The 17,074-nt window shown below is 46.3% G+C and overlaps 1 protein-coding gene across 4 annotated transcripts in view; it reads left to right on the top strand.

The window, feature by feature from the left end:
• The window catches only part of KCNT2 (potassium sodium-activated channel subfamily T member 2), a 1,626,062-nt gene that overhangs the window by 1,218,212 nt on the left and 390,776 nt on the right, over positions 1-17,074 (top strand). For all 4 annotated transcript variants that reach the window (XM_075322033.1, XM_075322031.1, XM_075322032.1 and 1 more), the window contains exons 18-19: positions 7,297-7,402; positions 9,151-9,323. In XM_075322033.1, coding sequence (XP_075178148.1) covers positions 7,297-7,402; positions 9,151-9,323 — 279 coding nt within the window. The remainder of the gene's footprint in view (positions 1-7,296; positions 7,403-9,150; positions 9,324-17,074) is intronic.

Below are 17,074 nucleotides of genomic sequence, written 5' to 3'. Positions count from 1 at the left end.
AGGATACAGAGCTGTGTGGCTATGAAACTAATAGTAGCCTGAACCGAGTTAGACGCCATTCGGATCTGGAGACTGTGAGCCCTGTTAGCGTCACAGGGTCCACATGCCCACCCAGCCCAGGAACTCCCTGTTAACAACACAGGGGCCATTGAGTACGCTGACCGTGTGCGTAGGGGCCACACCTGTGGACAGCAGGCGCATCAGCAGCAGCAGGCCTGTTAATGCCACTGGGCTGCACAAGCAGGACTGTTAGGACAGGAGCTGGTCTTAACCGTTCTGCGTTACCAACTGTGGTGGTGGCCTGCATCCACCACCCGATCCCTGCCTACCTCTGGCCTAAAGCCGCAATGGGTTCAACACATGGAGGTGTGCTCTTTCGGAGCATAATAGAAGACTGCGCACCTCCTTGTTGGCTCCAGCCCCTTTTATAACCTGGGTCCGCCCCAAACCAGGGTGAACCACAATGCACCTCCTGGAGACAAAAGTAGAGTGACACGTCATGAGTGGCATAACTAGCGTCCTATTTGGAAACGCAACTTCAATGATGACCTCATGGCTGCCATGACCCAAACACCTCACCAGTCATCGTCTGAGCATCAATAATGCGGTGACAAGTCATAGGTGTGGGCCTCTGCAAGCCATTTGGGAGGACACCTGATGCCCTGTGGTCTATATGGGACCCCCACATCAGGGCCAGGGCCAAAGAGTTCATTACCGGACCTAGTCTCTGATGCAGGAAGTGCCTGAGCATGCTCAGTAGCATGAAATACAGTCTCTGAAAAAAGACTATCAGCTTTAGCATGGTGTCTATGCCCAAAACAGGACTTATACCCGGCACGGAATGCAAGCACCTGTGCAAAGAGGCTTTTCACACTTAGTGTGGGAGCATGCGCTGTATCCCGAAATGAAAACTTAGCGTCAGGAATGGCACAGTCAGGCTGAGCATACTCACTAGGCGAAACACTGTAATTATGCTGCAGCTGGGGTACATCGGCACACGCATGCGCACTTGCTGCCTCTCCACACTTAGACGTGGAGGGGAAATTTGTCTTGGAGATGCTGTCTATGAACAGAAGGAAAAGCTAAAGGAAGCCTGACTTTCTATCCCTCCGAATTATGAAATGCAGCAATGAATTCCATGAGTTTGCTATAACATTAGCGTAGCAAAATGTGCATGAGGGTGTGATGTAGAGGTGCTAGAAATAGCTTGTCACCAGTGGTGCACTAATGGAATACAACAGCCAGTTCTATGATGCCACAAAATGGCAGTATTTTGTGCTATCATTATAGCTTATTAAAAACAGAGCACGAGGTTGTCATGCAGAGGTGCTGCACATAGATTTGCAGTAGTGTGAATTGACAAAAGTACAATAGCCACGTTTAGGATACAACTAGGTACAGTGAGTGTTTGCTAGTATAATGGCTGAGTTTAAAAAAGTTTGAGTGTGCAATGCAGGCAGATGTCCTGCAAATAACGTTCCAATACTGTGAATTGACAAAAGTACAATAGCCACGTATAGGATGCCACTAGGTACACTGTGTGTTTGCTAGTATAATGGCTGAGTTTAAAAAAGTTTGAGTGTGCAATGCAGGCAGACGTCCTGCAAATAACGTTCCAATACTGTGAATTGACAAAAGTACAATAGCCACGTTTAGGATACAACTAGGTACAGTGAGTGTTTGCTAGTATAATGGCTGAGTTTAAAAAAGTTTGAGTGTGCAATGCAGGCAGACGTCCTGCAAATAACGTTCCAATACTGTGAATTGACAAAAGTACAATAGCCACGTTTAGGATACAACTAGGTACAGTGAGTGTTTGCTAGTATAATGGCTGAGTTTAAAAAAGTTTGAGTGTGCAATGCAGGCAGATGTCCTGCAAATAACGTTCCAATACTGTGAATTGACAAAAGTACAATAGCCACGTTTAGGATACAACTAGGTACAGTGAGTGTTTGCTAGTATAATGGCTGAGTTTAAAAAAGTTAGAGTGTGCAATGCAGGCAGATGTCATGCAAATAACGTTCCAATACTGTGAATTGACAAAAGTCTAATAGCCACGTATAGGATGCCACTAGGTACACTGAGTGTTTGCTAGTATAATGGCTTCGTTATAATTAGTTGGAGTGTGCAACGCAGGCAGATGCGCTCTGCAAATGTCTTGGCACTAGTGGGACTATAGCAAAGTCCAATAGCCACGTATAGGATGCCACTAGGTACACTGAGTGTTTGCTAGTAAAATTGCTTAGTTTACAAAACTTGGAGTGTGCAATGCAGGCAGATGTGCTCTGCTAATGTCTTTGCACTAGTGGGACTATAGCAAAGTCCAATAGCCACGTTTAGGATGCCACTAGGTACACTGAGTGTTTGCTAGTAAAATTGATTAGTTTAAAAAAGTTGTAGTGTGCAATGCAGGCAGACGTGCTCTGCAAATGTCTTTGCACTAGTGGGACTATAGCAAAGTCCAATAGCCACGTTTAGGATGCCACTAGGTACACTGAGTGTTTGCTAGTAAAATTGATTAGTTTAAAAAAGTTGTAGTGTGCAATGCAGGCAGACGTGCTCTGCAAATGTCTTTGCACTAGTGGGACTATAGCAAAGTCCAATAGCCACGTATAGGATGCCACTAGGTACACTGAGTGTTTGCTAGTAAAATTGCTTAGTTTAAAAAAGTTGTAGTGTGCAATGCAGGCAGACGTGCTCTGCAAATGTCTTTGCACTAGTGGGACTATAGCAAAGTCCAATAGCCACGTATAGGATGCCACTAGGTACACTGAGTGTTTGCTAGTAAAATTGCTTAGTTTAAAAAACTTGGAGTGTGCAATGCAGGCAGATGTGCTCTGCTAATGTCTTTGCACTAGTGGGACTATAGCAAAGTCCAATAGCCACGTATAGGATGCCACTAGGTACACTGAGTGTTTGCTAGTATAATGGCTTCGTTATAATTAGTTGGAGTGTGCAACGCAGGCAGATGCGCTCTGCAAATGTCTTGGCACTAGTGGGACTATAGCAAAGTCCAATAGCCACGTATAGGATGCCACTAGGTACACTGAGTGTTTGCTAGTAAAATTGCTTAGTTTAAAAAACTTGGAGTGTGCAATGCAGGCAGACGTGCTCTGCAAATGTCTTTGCACTAGTGGGACTATAGCAAAGTCCAATAGCCACGTTTAGGATGCCACTAGGTACACTGAGTGTTTGCTAGTATAATGGCTTACTTAGAATGAGTTGGAGTGTGCAGAGGACAAGAGGGTACAGTGGCAGGATTGTGGTGCTCTGGGTAGAGGAATGGAAGCCTGCCTTTCTATTCCCTCCTAATGGTGAAATGCAGGGAGGAAATCCCTGACCTGGGCTACACAGACGCTGTTGCTGTTTGCAGGACCTGTCACTTATGGCTCTCTGACCCTGCCGCTTTGAGCCCTTAAAAGGACTGCTAGAATGTGCTCTCCCTAAGCTGTCTAACGCTGTGTATGCAGCGCATACAGCTGTATCGGCTATAGGACTCAGGAGGACGGAGCTGCGACACTGATGTCTGACACCAAAGACGCAGAAGGCAGATAATGGCGTTCGTGAAGAAAATGTCCGGTTTTATAATGCAGGGACATGTGACATGCAGATCCTATCACACATGCCGTTGCTTCTCTGGCTCAAAGTCCACTTAGGTGTGTGTGTGTCTGTGATTGGCTGACATGCTGGCCCGCCCCACAAGACGCGCGCGCTTAGGGAAGGAAGACAAGAAAAAAAAAAAAAAAAATGGCGATCGCCATTATAGAAACAGCAGTGATCTGAAGGCGCTGTTCACGCACACTATACACTGAAATGTGATAATAGTTTGATTCACAGAGTGACTTACACTATTACAGCAGAAACCAAGCTAGGATTTAGCTGTTTTTTGGCTGCTAGAACCGTTCTCGAACGTTTCTAGAACTATCGAGCTTTTGCAAAAAGCTCGAGTTCTAGTTCGATCTAGAACATGCCCCAAAATCACTCGAGCCGCGAACTGGAGAACCACGAACCACGAACCGCGCTCAACTCTACTTGCCACCCCTGGCTGGGCATCAGGTCAAGGTATTTTCTTCCTGAACACCTGCAAGGCATCAGGCTTCCCCTCGTACTGGGGTAGCCAGGCAGCACCGGGCACTTAGGGCAAGGAGATCGGCATTACCTGGGTGACCGTCAGAGTTGCGGCCTCCCCACTCCTGCGACCGGAGAGAGCGCCATCACGTTCCCGTCACCAGGCGCACCTGCGGGCGCCGCCACCCCAGCAGCTGGTGCCACTCCACCTTCCGGGTTAGGTGCGGACATCTTCCCGCTTTTCCCCCTTGGTCTTTTCGTGGCACTCTTCTCGCCGGCCGGTAAGTTTCGTTTTTCCACTTCCGGATTTGCTGTACGGCCGTGTTCCCAGGAGGCGGGGCTTCAGCTTCCGCGCTCTTTTCGCGGGGAAGAAGATTCTGGAGGGAATCTTCACGCCAAAAGATGGCTGCAAGATGGCGGATTTTGAAAATTTCACAACGGATCACTGCTGACTTCACTTCAAGGCGCACTTCCACAAGGTAAGTGGATGGGTAAGTATCCTGTTCACAGCACCAGAAATCGGAGTGTGCTGCCCCGTGCTCGGCAACCAAGCTGCTTGGGTTTGGACCTTCAGTGGGTGACTCGAGGGTCCTGCGGTCACTCCGATCAAAAAGGGGTTGGCGGTTTGGGGATGTAGGTGTACGGCCGGAGCCGTGTTAAGTTCGTGACGCCACCCACGGGATGTGGTGAAGGTGGACACCACCACTGCAGTTACGGGGCACCCGGGGGAGATGTTGCACAGCAAGTTGTTAACCCCTCCATGGGTAGGGATGGTGGCCCCGGGACCCGTTGGAGGAGTTGGGTGGAGCAGGGAGATGGGCGGCCGGAGGGCACTGATGTACTCACTATTAGTAAACACACGAGTCTCTGGTAAACCAAGGTGATGGTGGTCGGTGCCTGCAGCTGGCTGCCGTCTGGTCCCCCACCCGGTTTGTGGTCTCTGTCTTTTCCCCACACCTGTTTTGTGATGGTGGACTACCTGCGCTTGCAACTACAGGAGTCCGCTCCCCGGCTTGTGGTTGCCTAAGGAGCCCTATGCCCATGCTGACCCGTGGGATCTCTCTTCCGTGGCGGTGGCTTTCTATCCCCCTCATTGGGCTGTTGTCTTCAGTCGGGACTTTGGGTGGGACAGAACCTATAGTACTGGCTGCAATCACTTAATTAGCTAGCCCCCAGTAGCTTCTGGACCTAGCTTCAGGGTCTGAGTACCACCCTTTGTGCTCCGGTTTCCGAGTCGGTTCCCCAGGTCGGTACCGGAGGGCCACTACCCTGTCCCAGTCCACCTCGGTTCTACCGAGCCGTCTTCCGGGCTCCTGCAGACAGAGGCCTCCGTATGCCTCCTAGCCAAAGGTACCAGGGCTCCTACTCTGGCACCTGTCAGTTAGTTGCAGACCTGACGCACAGGCCTGCTTCCACTTTACTTCACCTCCACTAACAGACTCCCAGACTAAACTGACTGTGTTTCCTGCCCCAGGCTCTCTGAACTCCTCGGTAGGCGTGTTCAACTGCCTGGCTCCGCCCCCTGGTGTGTCCATCAATCACTGACGGGGGTGACTAGGGTTTAAATGTTTGGCTGCTGTCACCTTGTTAGGGGACTGGTGTAATGCGGGGCCCTATCTGTGACTACCTGGCCCGGCCAGGGCGTCACAGAAACACAGGACCAAATTCCTCCTGAATGAAGTGAGTGGCTGATAGAGTTATACAGAAAATGAATAATCCAAGTTATGGCTGCTAAATGTGGTTCTGTATGTAATGGGGTGTACTTAATTTTTCGCCCACTGTTTTTGATATTTTGGCTAGTTTTTGTTAAATAATTCCAGGTTGTAATTTGTTATGTGTTGTCCTTTTGTATGTATAGAATCTTAACACCTTATAAGGACCTTGGGTTTTTATTATGTACACGGTGGGCCATAAGTATGGATACACCATGATAAAATGGAAGTGGTTGCTGATATCACCTTACCGTTTGTAGCATATTGTAGCATATTAGTACATGGGAGGGGCCAAACATTTGAGGCCCGGTGACGCCCATGGCGACCATCTGCAAAGCCGCCATTTTGAATTCAACTTTACTTTTTTCAATGGGAAGGGGTTCGTGTGACACGTTAAACACAGAGAATTGCACATGAAAAACAGTGGTTTGCTCATTTTTAATGTAGCTTTATTCATTATTGAGTTATTGACACATTTGTGACATGGAGCAATCACAGTAAATCACTAAAGAATGTGCTCAAAGTGCTACCCATTGTGTTGAATTGTCAACTTTATTCTCTTCTCCAACTTTTGATACACCAAGAGCAATACCGTAGATCCAGCATCCAGGATGTGGGGCACCTGAAACAATGGATACAGGAAGCCTGTGGTAGCATTTCTTCTGTGGTATTGCTATCAGGTGTTTTTAAATGTTCACTGTTAGGTGCTGATCCAGGGCTAATCATTATGCTGCATGAAACTTTGTGATTCAGCCAACAGTCTGGGCACCTGCATCTGTGGGTGAGAATAATTCCATTGCAAACAATTGGTTCAGATTCTTTATACATCCAACAGGACATATGTGCATGGGATGTTACTTTTTACAAAGGTTTTTCTCCTCATCCTCATTGGCTACCTCATCTAGAATACCCTTGATTTTAGAACATGTCATACCTACTATTTTCTGTTTTAACATGTTCTATACACCAAACTTAAGGGGAGTTTTTTTAATTTTGGTGCATTATTGGATGCAGTGCATACAAAAAATGAAAACAAAAAACAACTTGTCCTCCCCAGAAGCGCTCTGTTTACGGCTGGCTGTATGTGGGTGGAGAGCCAAACGGCCCAATCAGTGACTTACAATGAGGTTCAGGTCAAGTTTGGGTCCAGAATAGAACTTTATTTAAGTCGTACTGAACCTTCAGAACCCGAACTTCCATGGGTCCGCTCATCTCTAGTCATAATCTCTGAGTATGGCAAAAAGTTTAGCGGTTATGCTCACATTTGGTGGGAGCAGTCTTGTAGAGAGCAGAACAGTAGAAGAGACAACAAAGGCCTAGGTCCAGGAAAATAATAAGTCTGGGCTCACATCGTTTTTATTTAAAATGCATTCTTACATTTTCAGGTATAGATCATAAAGTAATAATAGAATTTAAAATAACCAAATATATAATGCTGCTGTACATCCTAGTACCCACAGAGTATTGCTGCAGAGTTGGATTTGCTTTTGTATTTACAATCATTCTTTTCTTTCAGGTACACTAAGGGTTATCCTCCCAATTCACCATATATAGGCAGCTCACCAAACTTTTGTCATCTGTTGCCAGAAAAAGTTCCTTTTTGCTGTTTACGGCTAGATAAGGTAAGCAAAAAAAGAACCTTTTAAAATGTCAAAATAATAATAAAACAGTGCATCTGACATAAGCCATTCTCCGGAGACAAAGCTGGAGATCTTTCAGCTTATTGTAGCAGTAGTGAGAAAACGTCTTTGGTAATTCCTAAGTAATCTTCATTAATATATGAGGATTTCTCACATTGAGCACTGGGTTAGTTTTTCTTTGCTTTCTTCAGTCCTTCAGCAGAATATTGGTGGCGCATCGCTATAAACAGTTATATATAAGAACTATCCAATAGCCCTACAAGTCACCTGCTTTTCCATGCTCTGCACTATAAATTTGTGAATTTTTTTTTGTTTACTGCGCTTACCTGATTTTATTTACTTTTACGTTGCTCAAGTTATTTTGATTCTGTTATATACGTCATTATTTACTGCACTATTTTCCATGCTAATGTGACACCCCTGGACTATTTAGGTCGTCTCAGGGTACTGCACAAACTGCCCTCCCTGTGCAGTATTCAACCCCTCATGGTTCTATTTTGCAGTGCTGCCTCCATCAGCATTCACAAATCCTACATACACTTTGCACCACACCTGTCAGGCACACCAGTGGGCTACTTAAGCAGTAATAGGGCCGCCCACCTAGGGGTCAGACAGGGAGGTAGGAGGTGTCAAAGTCAGTCAGTTGTTGAGTAGCCCTCGAGATGTGAGGAGCTATGAGGAAGCTGGGAATTGGAGCCCCCAGGGGAGAGGAAAACTAGATCGCAGATGGTGGTCATGGTCTGGACCTAGAAAAGTCGGACCCCCGGTCGCAGGGGATTGAGGCTAGGTGCCTGGGACCCATCGAGGATGACTGCTGGCAGCCTTGTCCTATCACCGGTACGGGACCAAAGGCATGACGGGGTACATGGACCCTAGGTTGGGGAGAAGCTTCAGGCAACCCGGCAACCCGGCAATTAACCTGAGCAGAACAGGTCCTTTATGGACTGTTCCCACCAGCTCCAGAATCGGGGCACTAGTGCAACGAGGGGGATAGGGCTTTCCTAGCAAGCAGCCCACTGAAATCCTAAGCGCGAGCACTAGGAGCAGGCTCCTTCACTTAGCCACAGTGAAGGGCGGGGTCCGGATAGCTCCAAGCTACCTGACCACAACGGACAATCTAAAACTTGGTGCCATGAGGCAGGGTACAGACCACCAGCAGCGCTGCAGGGGACGGGACCCAGATGAGCTCCACTTGAGAGGTAGTGGCGTTCAGAGACTTAGTTTACCCTGTTGTCAGCGTCTACTTCATTGCTGAGTGAGTACCAGACTGACCCCTGCACCGCATCTCTGCACCATCCATCCAGAGTCCCCAGGGCCTGCCCCTACCCGTGGAGGGCAAATTCACCTAGCTGCCCCACTCCATCACCCCGGGTACTCCCAATGGCAGCGGCGGTACTCCCAATTACCGCACACCACGGGTGGCATCACGAACTATACCAAATCCCCTGTAAATACCCCCCTTTGCATTGGAGTGTGGCCCCTAAGCCTCCGGGTCCAGAGACCCTCGAGCCACGAACAGACACCACCACCGGATCCGAGCGGTTCGATCCGCTGCTGGGGCGGCACACTAACATCACTGTCATGTATTTATTAGTATATTGTTACTTTTTGTTTATTGATTTCCAAAGTTTAATTTTTTTATGCTGATACGCAATACTGGAAGATGAAAGGCAATTCATACTGTGTATTAAAGGACATAATCTACTTAACTTCATTCACTTCTTCTTTAGGGATGTCAACATAACTATTATGAAGATGCTAAAGCCTATGGTTTTAAAAATAAAGTCATCATTGTTGCAGCCGAGACAGCTGGAAATGGACTGTACAATTTTATTGTTCCGCTCAGAGCTTATTACAGACCAAAGAAGGAGCTTAATCCAATCATTCTACTGCTGGATAATCCGTAAGTGCTAAGAACTGATTATATATTAGATATTAAGCCTGAATTTCAACAAGTTGTAAAGGTCACCAACAAAAATTGTTTCTTTCATGTAAATGTTCATCTCCATATCTTTTAATGAGACTTGATCCAACAGCCATGTACTAAGAATTTAAAACTGATATATTATTATTATTGAGGAAATTAAAACTTCCTTAATGTGGTTCTTCATTTGTACTTACCATCAACCTGATATATATATATATATATGTTATGCATATGGTAGCCTATAATAATTATCATTGTTGTTTTTTAACCTTTCGACCTTAACGTAAGTGCTATTAACCTCTTAAAGCTCACAAATCACCAGGATTTTCCTATATAAACTAAAGCCAGTGCTATACTGGCACCATTGGGCTGATTCTTTACATATCTTTAGTTGTCAAATTGGATGTATAGTTTTAGAAATACAAGCAAGTAAAGTTTCAGAAATGCACTGCTTTTTGATTGGCAGCAGCTGCTGAATAGGTAATATGTGGGTGGGGTTTTGCTATCTATTCCCGCCCCTGTGTGCTGCCTAACCTCTGTAGATGCTAGACAGTATGGGCTCCTTCCAGGTATGAATCATTTCTGTCACGTGATTAAGCATTTTTAGAAATGCAGCCTATATAATCTAATATCTACAGAGGCCAGGCAGACAGACAGGGGCAGGAATAGATAGCAAAACCCGACCCATATATTAGCTGCTCAGCAGCTGCTGCCAATCAAAATGCTGCACATTTCTGCAACTTTACTTGCCTGTATTTTAAGAACTATATGTCCAATCTGACAACTAAAGGTATGTATAGAATCACCATGATACTGCCAGTGTAGTGCTGGCTTTAGTTTACATAAAAAAATCCTGGTGATTGGTGGTTTTTTTGTTTTTTTTTGTGGAACTAGTTGTACTTCTGAAAAACACTATCTGTTTTAATCATACATTTTACTAGAAAGTAGCAAAAAAATTCCAAGTGAATTTCACCCAAAAATTCCAATCCACAATTTTGGCTAGTTGGTGATACTTTTATTGGAACTATTTTAGGGTACATTCAATTCCTTGATAATTTATTTTTGCATTTATTTGTTTGTGTGGTGGCAACCAAATACTCACCATTCTGGCATTGCGGTTTTATTATTCTTTCCAGTTTTTACTAATCAGGTTAATTATTTTTGTATTGTTAAAAACGAGATTTCTGAACACTTTGATACCAAATATGTCTAATTTTTATTTTTTTAACATTTCTATATTGTTATCTGGGGAAAAGGGGATGATTTAATTTTTTATATCTTTTTTTACATTCTTAAAAACTTTTTATCTTTACTTTTTAATTTATTAGTATGCTTGAGAGATTTGAACCTACAATTGTCTGATAGTTTCTACTATATGCAGCAATACCAGAACATTCTCTATATAATAAAAATAATTATCTTCTATAATGCCCAGATATAGGCTGAAAATCACATAACAGGCATTGGGGCTGTTTAGTTGGCCTCCCGTTGTTATTACCATTCATTTGTTTCCTGTGATCTTGTCATAGGAAAGCTGATGTTGGCCTAAACTAACTTGCAGTCGGATCACAGGCTTCAAAAGCCTCAATCAGCAATTGACAGCAATATCTAAGAGGTTAAAGCCTGCTTTACATGCTGCAATGTATCTTACAATGTGTCGGCGGGGTCACGTCGTAAGAGACGCACATCCGGCATCGTAAGTTACATTGCAGTGTGTGACGTACGTGCGATTGCATGTTAAAATGTTCATCGCATACACATCGTACCTTTCTCTAGAATTGCACGTCAGGTTGTTCATCGTACCCGGGGTAATACACATTGCAGTGTGTGACACCCCGGGAACGATGAACAGATCTTACCTACGTCTTGTGGCTCCTGGCCCACAATGCGTAAGGAAGGAGGTGGGCGGGATGTTTACGTCCCGCTCAGCTCCGCCCCTCTGCTTCTATTGGCCGGCTGCTGTGTGACGTCGATGTGACGCCAAACGTCCCTCCCACTCCAGGAAGTGGACGTTCGCCGCCCACATCAAGGTCGTATGGAAGGTAAGTGTGACGGGGGTTAATCGTTTGTGCGGTACGTTCAACAAATTGAACGTGCCACACATACGATGGGGGCGTTGCAAATCGCATACGATATCGTATGCGAAATTGCAATGGGTAAAGCAGGCTTAAAAGTCCTGATCGATGAGAACTCCAAATGCTGCTGTTGCAGACAGATGGCAGCTATATATTATAGCTGGCATGAGCACTGTGCAGAGTTGGCTGTGCTTCTACTATACATTTTTGCAGTCATCTCCTTGTTACTCAGAATGGAGAATCTTGACAGTGTTCACGCCTGGAAATCCCCTGTAAGGCTGGAGTCACACTCGCGAGTGACTCGTGAGTCTCTCATCGGCATCACCCAGCATGGTCGCACACTCTTCAGACAGTAGCATCTCAGCTGCATAGAAATACATGCAACCAACCCACTCCTGTCAGAAGAGTGTGTGGCCGTGCCGGGTGATGCCGATGAGAGACTCGCGAGTCACTCGCTTGTGTGACTCAGGCCTAAGTTGCACTTTGCACACTACGACATCGCAGGTGCGATGTCGGTGGGGTCAAATTGAAAGTGACGCATATCCGGCGTTGCAGGCGATATCGTAGTGTGTAAAGCATTTTTCATACGATTAATGGGCGCAAAAGCGTCGTAATCGTATCATTGGTGTAGAGTCGGTCATTTCCATGAATTGGGAATGACCGATGTTACGATGTTATTCCTCGTTCCTGCGGCAGCATACATTGCTGTGTGTGAAGCCGCAGGAGCGAGGAACATCTCCTACCTGCGTCCCGGCCACAATGCAGAAGTAAGAAGGTGGTCGGGATGTTTACATCCCGCTCATCTCCGCCCCTCCGCTTCTATTGGCCACCTGCCGTGTGACATCGCTATGACGCCACACGACCCGCCCCCTTAATAAGGAGGTGGGTCGCTGGCCAGAGCGACGTTGCAGGTCAGGTGAGTGCATGTGAAGCTGGCGTAGCGATAATGTTCGCTACGCCAGGTATCACCATGATATCGCAGCTGCGGCGGGGGCGGTGACTATCCCGCCTGACATCGCAGCATCGGCTTGCGATGTCGTAGTGTGCAAAGTGCCCCAAAGGCCCCCTTCACACGTCCGTGAAACACGTGCATGTTTGTTCCATTTCTGTATATACCGGAGACACGGACAAACATGCACCAATGTTAATCTATGATTGTGGTCACACGTGCGTTATTTCATTGTCTGTGTGTGCGTGTCCGTGATCCATATGTGTTTGCGTTTTGCACGGATGCATGTCCGTTATCTGCACGGAGCACACACACATGGACACAATGAAAGTCTATGGGTATGTGCACACACGTTAGTAAACACGTATGCATCTACCTATAGTCCGTGTCCGTTTGCTGTTTTTATTTCTAGTGATGTCGGCCATTCTTTCTATTTCTGTGTATGTCGGTCAATCTCTCTGAGTCCGTCGGTCGGTCTCTCTGTCTCTCTGTCGGTCTCTCTGTCTGTCTGTCCCTCTCTCACAGTCTGTCGGTCAGTTTCCCCCCCTCTCTCTTACTTACCGTTCGGCGCGGCGCTGCACGGCATTCACACTGCTGCGGCGGCTTTTACTATTTTGAAAAAGCCGGCCGCTCATTAAACAATCTCGTATTCCCAGCTTTCCCCGCCCACTGGCGCCTATGATTGGCTGCAGTGAGACACGCCCCCACACTGAGTGACAGGTGTCTCACTGCACCCAATCACAGCAGCCGGTAGGCGTGTCTATACTGTGCAGTAAAATAAATAAATAAATAATTAAAAAAAACGGCGTGCGGTCCCTCCCAATTTTAATGCCATCCAGATAAAGCCATACGGCTGAAGGCTGGTATTCTCAGGATGGGGAGCTCCATGTTATGGGGAGCCCCCCACCCTAACAATATCAGTCAGCAGCCGCCCAGAATTGCCGCATACATTAGATGCGACAGTTCTGGGACTGTACCCGGCTCTTCCCGATTTGCCCTGGTGCTTTGGAAAATCGGGGTAATAAGGAGTTAATGGCAGCCCATAGCTGTCAATAAGTCCTAGATTAATCATGTCAGGCGTCTCCCCGAGATTCCTTTCATGATTAATCTGTAAGTTACAGTAATTAAACACACACACCTGAAAAATCCTTTATTAGAAATAAAAAACACAAACATATACCCTGGTTCAACAATTTAATCAGCCCGAAAAAGCCCTCCATGTCCAGCGTAATCCAGGATGCTCCAGCGTCGCTTCCAGCTCTGCTGCATGGAGGTGACAGGAGCTGCAGAAGACACCACCGCTCCTGTCACCTCTACGCAGCAAATGAAGACAGCCGCGCGATCAGCTGAGCTGTCACTGAGGTTACCCGCTGGTTACTCACTGGATCCAGCGTTGACAGCGGGTAACCTCAGTGACAGCTCAGCTGATCGCGCGGCACTCTTCAGTTGCTGCGTGGAGGTGACAGGAGCAGCGGTGTCTTCTGCTGCTCCTGTCACCTCCATGCTGCAGAGCTGGAAGCGACGCTGGAGCATCCTGGATTACACCGGACATGAAGGGCTTTTTCAGGCTGATTAAATTGTTGAACCAGGGTATATGTTTGTGTTTTTTATTTCTAATAAAGGATTTTTTCGGGTGTGTGTGTTTATTTACTGTCACTTACAGATTAATCATGGAAGGTATCTCAGGGAGACGCCTGACATGATTAATCTAGGATTTAGTGGCAGCTATGGGCTGCCATTAACTCCTTATTACCCTGATTTGCCAAAGCACCAGTGCAAATCGGGAAGAGCCGGGTACAGTCCCAGAACTGTCGCATCTAATGTATGCGGCAATTCTGGGCAGCTGCTGACTGATATTGTTAGGGTGTGGGGCTCCCCAAAACGTGGAGCTCCCCATCCTGAGAATACCAGCCTTCAGCCGTATGGCTTTATTTGGCTGGCATTAAAATTGGGGGGGACCGCACGCCGTTTTTTTAAATTATTCATTTATTTATTTTACTGCACAGCATAGACACGCCCACCGGCTGCTGTGATTGGGTGCAGTGAGACACCTGTGTCGTGGGGCTAAGCGTGGGGGCGTGTCTCACTGCAACTAATCATAGGCACCGGTGGGCGGAGAAAGCAGGGAATACGAGATTGTTTAATGAGCGGCCAGCTTTTTCAAAATAGTAAAAGCCGCAGCAGCAGTGTGAATGCCATGCAGCGCCGCGCCGGTGATCGGGGATCGGTGAGTATGAGAGAGGGTCGGAAACTTCAGTCACTTGGGAGATTAGCGGTCACCGGTGAATCCTTCACCGGTGACCGCTAATAAGTACTCGACACAGACAGAGCCGCGGTATGAGGATGAAGTCGGGTGAAGTTCACCCGAGTTAATTCTCATCACGCAACTCTGTCGGCTGTCAGCCGACATTTATAAACGACATTGTGCATCACACACACGGACATTCCACATGGACATTCCGCGTACACATACACGTTCATTCCACATGCACACACGGACGTTCCACACACAAACACGGCTAGCATACGCAATTCACACAGATGCCATACGGACCATAAAAACGGACACAAAAACGGGACACGGACCCGAAAAATGGCCCGTAACACACGTGTGTGTTTTTCACGGACGTGTGAAGGGGGCCTAAGGCTGTGTAGCCACAATATATTTTTAGTGAGTTTTTGTTGTTGCATATTTGTGCTGTGTCAAAAATGTGACTTACAATTCTAGAAAAATGGATGGGATTCATAGAAATCTCATGCCCACTCTGTTTTTTTTTTTTACTCAGCGTAAACTGTCCTGTAGTTCTTGTTTGAAATCCATTTTTCAATTTCTTTCACTGAATTTTTCCAATAGAATTGCATTAAATGCAGAATATCTGCAGGTAAAAAAAACACATATGCATTTTTTTAAAAAAAAAATGTACCAAAAAAGCATATAATTATTATTTACCAGGAAGGATACAATATTGTAGCTCTATTTAAAACATTACACATCAACAAGAGACAAAATTAGAGACAAACAAAAAAAGCATAGCTTCCAATATGTGATAAAAGTACAGTATGTGTAAAATAATACACTTAAAAATTAAAAGAAAAATAATCTAATTTACCTAATATGTGCAGAAATTCTGCGGTGTCAACAGTATAAATGAGCGAACCTGAACAGTAAAGTTCACTGTTCGTACCGAACACAGACATTACAAAAAATTAGTGTTTGAGTTCGGAGTTCGGGTGCTTTACATATGCAAACCATTAGAGCGAGCATCACTGTGCTCGAATACGCTTGGTGCTTGGCCCAGTGTAAGGCCGAAAACACACATCCGTTAAAACCACGTCCGTGTAAAACGGGCCGTTTTTCGGGTCCGTTTTCCGTTTTTTAGGTCCGTTTTTATGGTATGTGTGGCCTGCGTGTGTATCCTGTATGCTAGCCGTATGTGTGTGTGGAATGTCCGTGTGTGCGTGAGTGAAATAACTGACATGTGTGTGTGTTGTCCGTGTAAAATGTTCCGTGTGTGTGTGTGATGCACAATGTCGTTGATACATGTCGGCAGACAGCAGACAGAGTTGCGCAATGAGAATGAACTCAGGTGAACTTCACCCAACTTCATTGTCATGCTGCGGCTCTGTCTGTGTGCCGCGTACTGATTAGCGGTCACCCGTGATGGACTCACTGGTGACCGCTAATCCCCTGAGTGACTGAATTGAGCAGCCCTCTCTCATACTCACCGTTCCCCGATCTCCGGTGTGGCGCTGCACTGTTGTTATAAAAGCTCCGGCGGCTTTTACTATTTTGAAAAAGCCGGCCGCTCATTATCGCGATCAGCTGAGCTGTCACTGAGGTTAATCCAGCGGTGGCCGTGAGTTACCTGACTGACAGCAGCTGATCACGATACTCACCTCATTTGTTGCGTGGAGGTGACAGGAGCGGCGGTGTCTTCTGCTGCTCCTGTCACCTGCATGCAGCAGAGCTGGATGCGACGCTGGAGGTCCGTGGATTACGCCGGACATGGAGGGCTTTGTCGGGGTTAATAAATTGGTGATGAGGAACTTTGTTCGTGTTTTTTATTTCTAATAAAGGATTTTTTGGGTGTGTGTGTGTTTTTTAACTGTAATTTACAGATTAATCATTGAAGGTATCTCGGGGAGACGCCTGACATGATTAATCTAGGATTTAGTGGCAGCTATGGGCTGCCATTAACTCCTTATTACCCCGATTTGCCAATGCACCAGGGCAAATCGGGAAGAGCCGGGTACAGTCCCAGAACTGTCGCATATAATGTATGCGGCAATTCTGGGCGGCTACTGACTGATATTGTTAGGCTGGGGGGCTCCCCATAACATGGGGCTCCCCATCCTGAGAATACCAGCCTTCAGCCGTATGGCTTTATCTGGCTGGTATTAAAATAGGGGGGGACCGCACGCCGTTTTTTTAAATTATTTATTTATTTATTTTACTGCACAGTATAGACACGCCCACTGGCTGCTGTGATTGGGTGCAGTGACATAGCTGTAACACAGCGTGGTTGGCGTGTGAGATTGCAACCAATCACAGGCGCCTGTGTGCGGGTAAAGTAGGGAATACGAGATTGATTAATGAGCGTCCGGCTTTTTCAAAATAGTAAAAGCCGCCGGAGCTTTTATAACAGCAGTGCAGCGCCGCCCCGGAGATCGGGGAACGGTAAGTATGAGAGAGGGGGGAACTG

Source organism: Anomaloglossus baeobatrachus, chromosome 8 (genome assembly GCF_048569485.1).
Source record: "Anomaloglossus baeobatrachus isolate aAnoBae1 chromosome 8, aAnoBae1.hap1, whole genome shotgun sequence".
Lineage (NCBI taxonomy): Eukaryota > Metazoa > Chordata > Amphibia > Anura > Aromobatidae > Anomaloglossus > Anomaloglossus baeobatrachus.
Note: the sequence above shows the minus strand (reverse complement) of the source record. Positions and strands in the feature narration are given on the sequence as shown.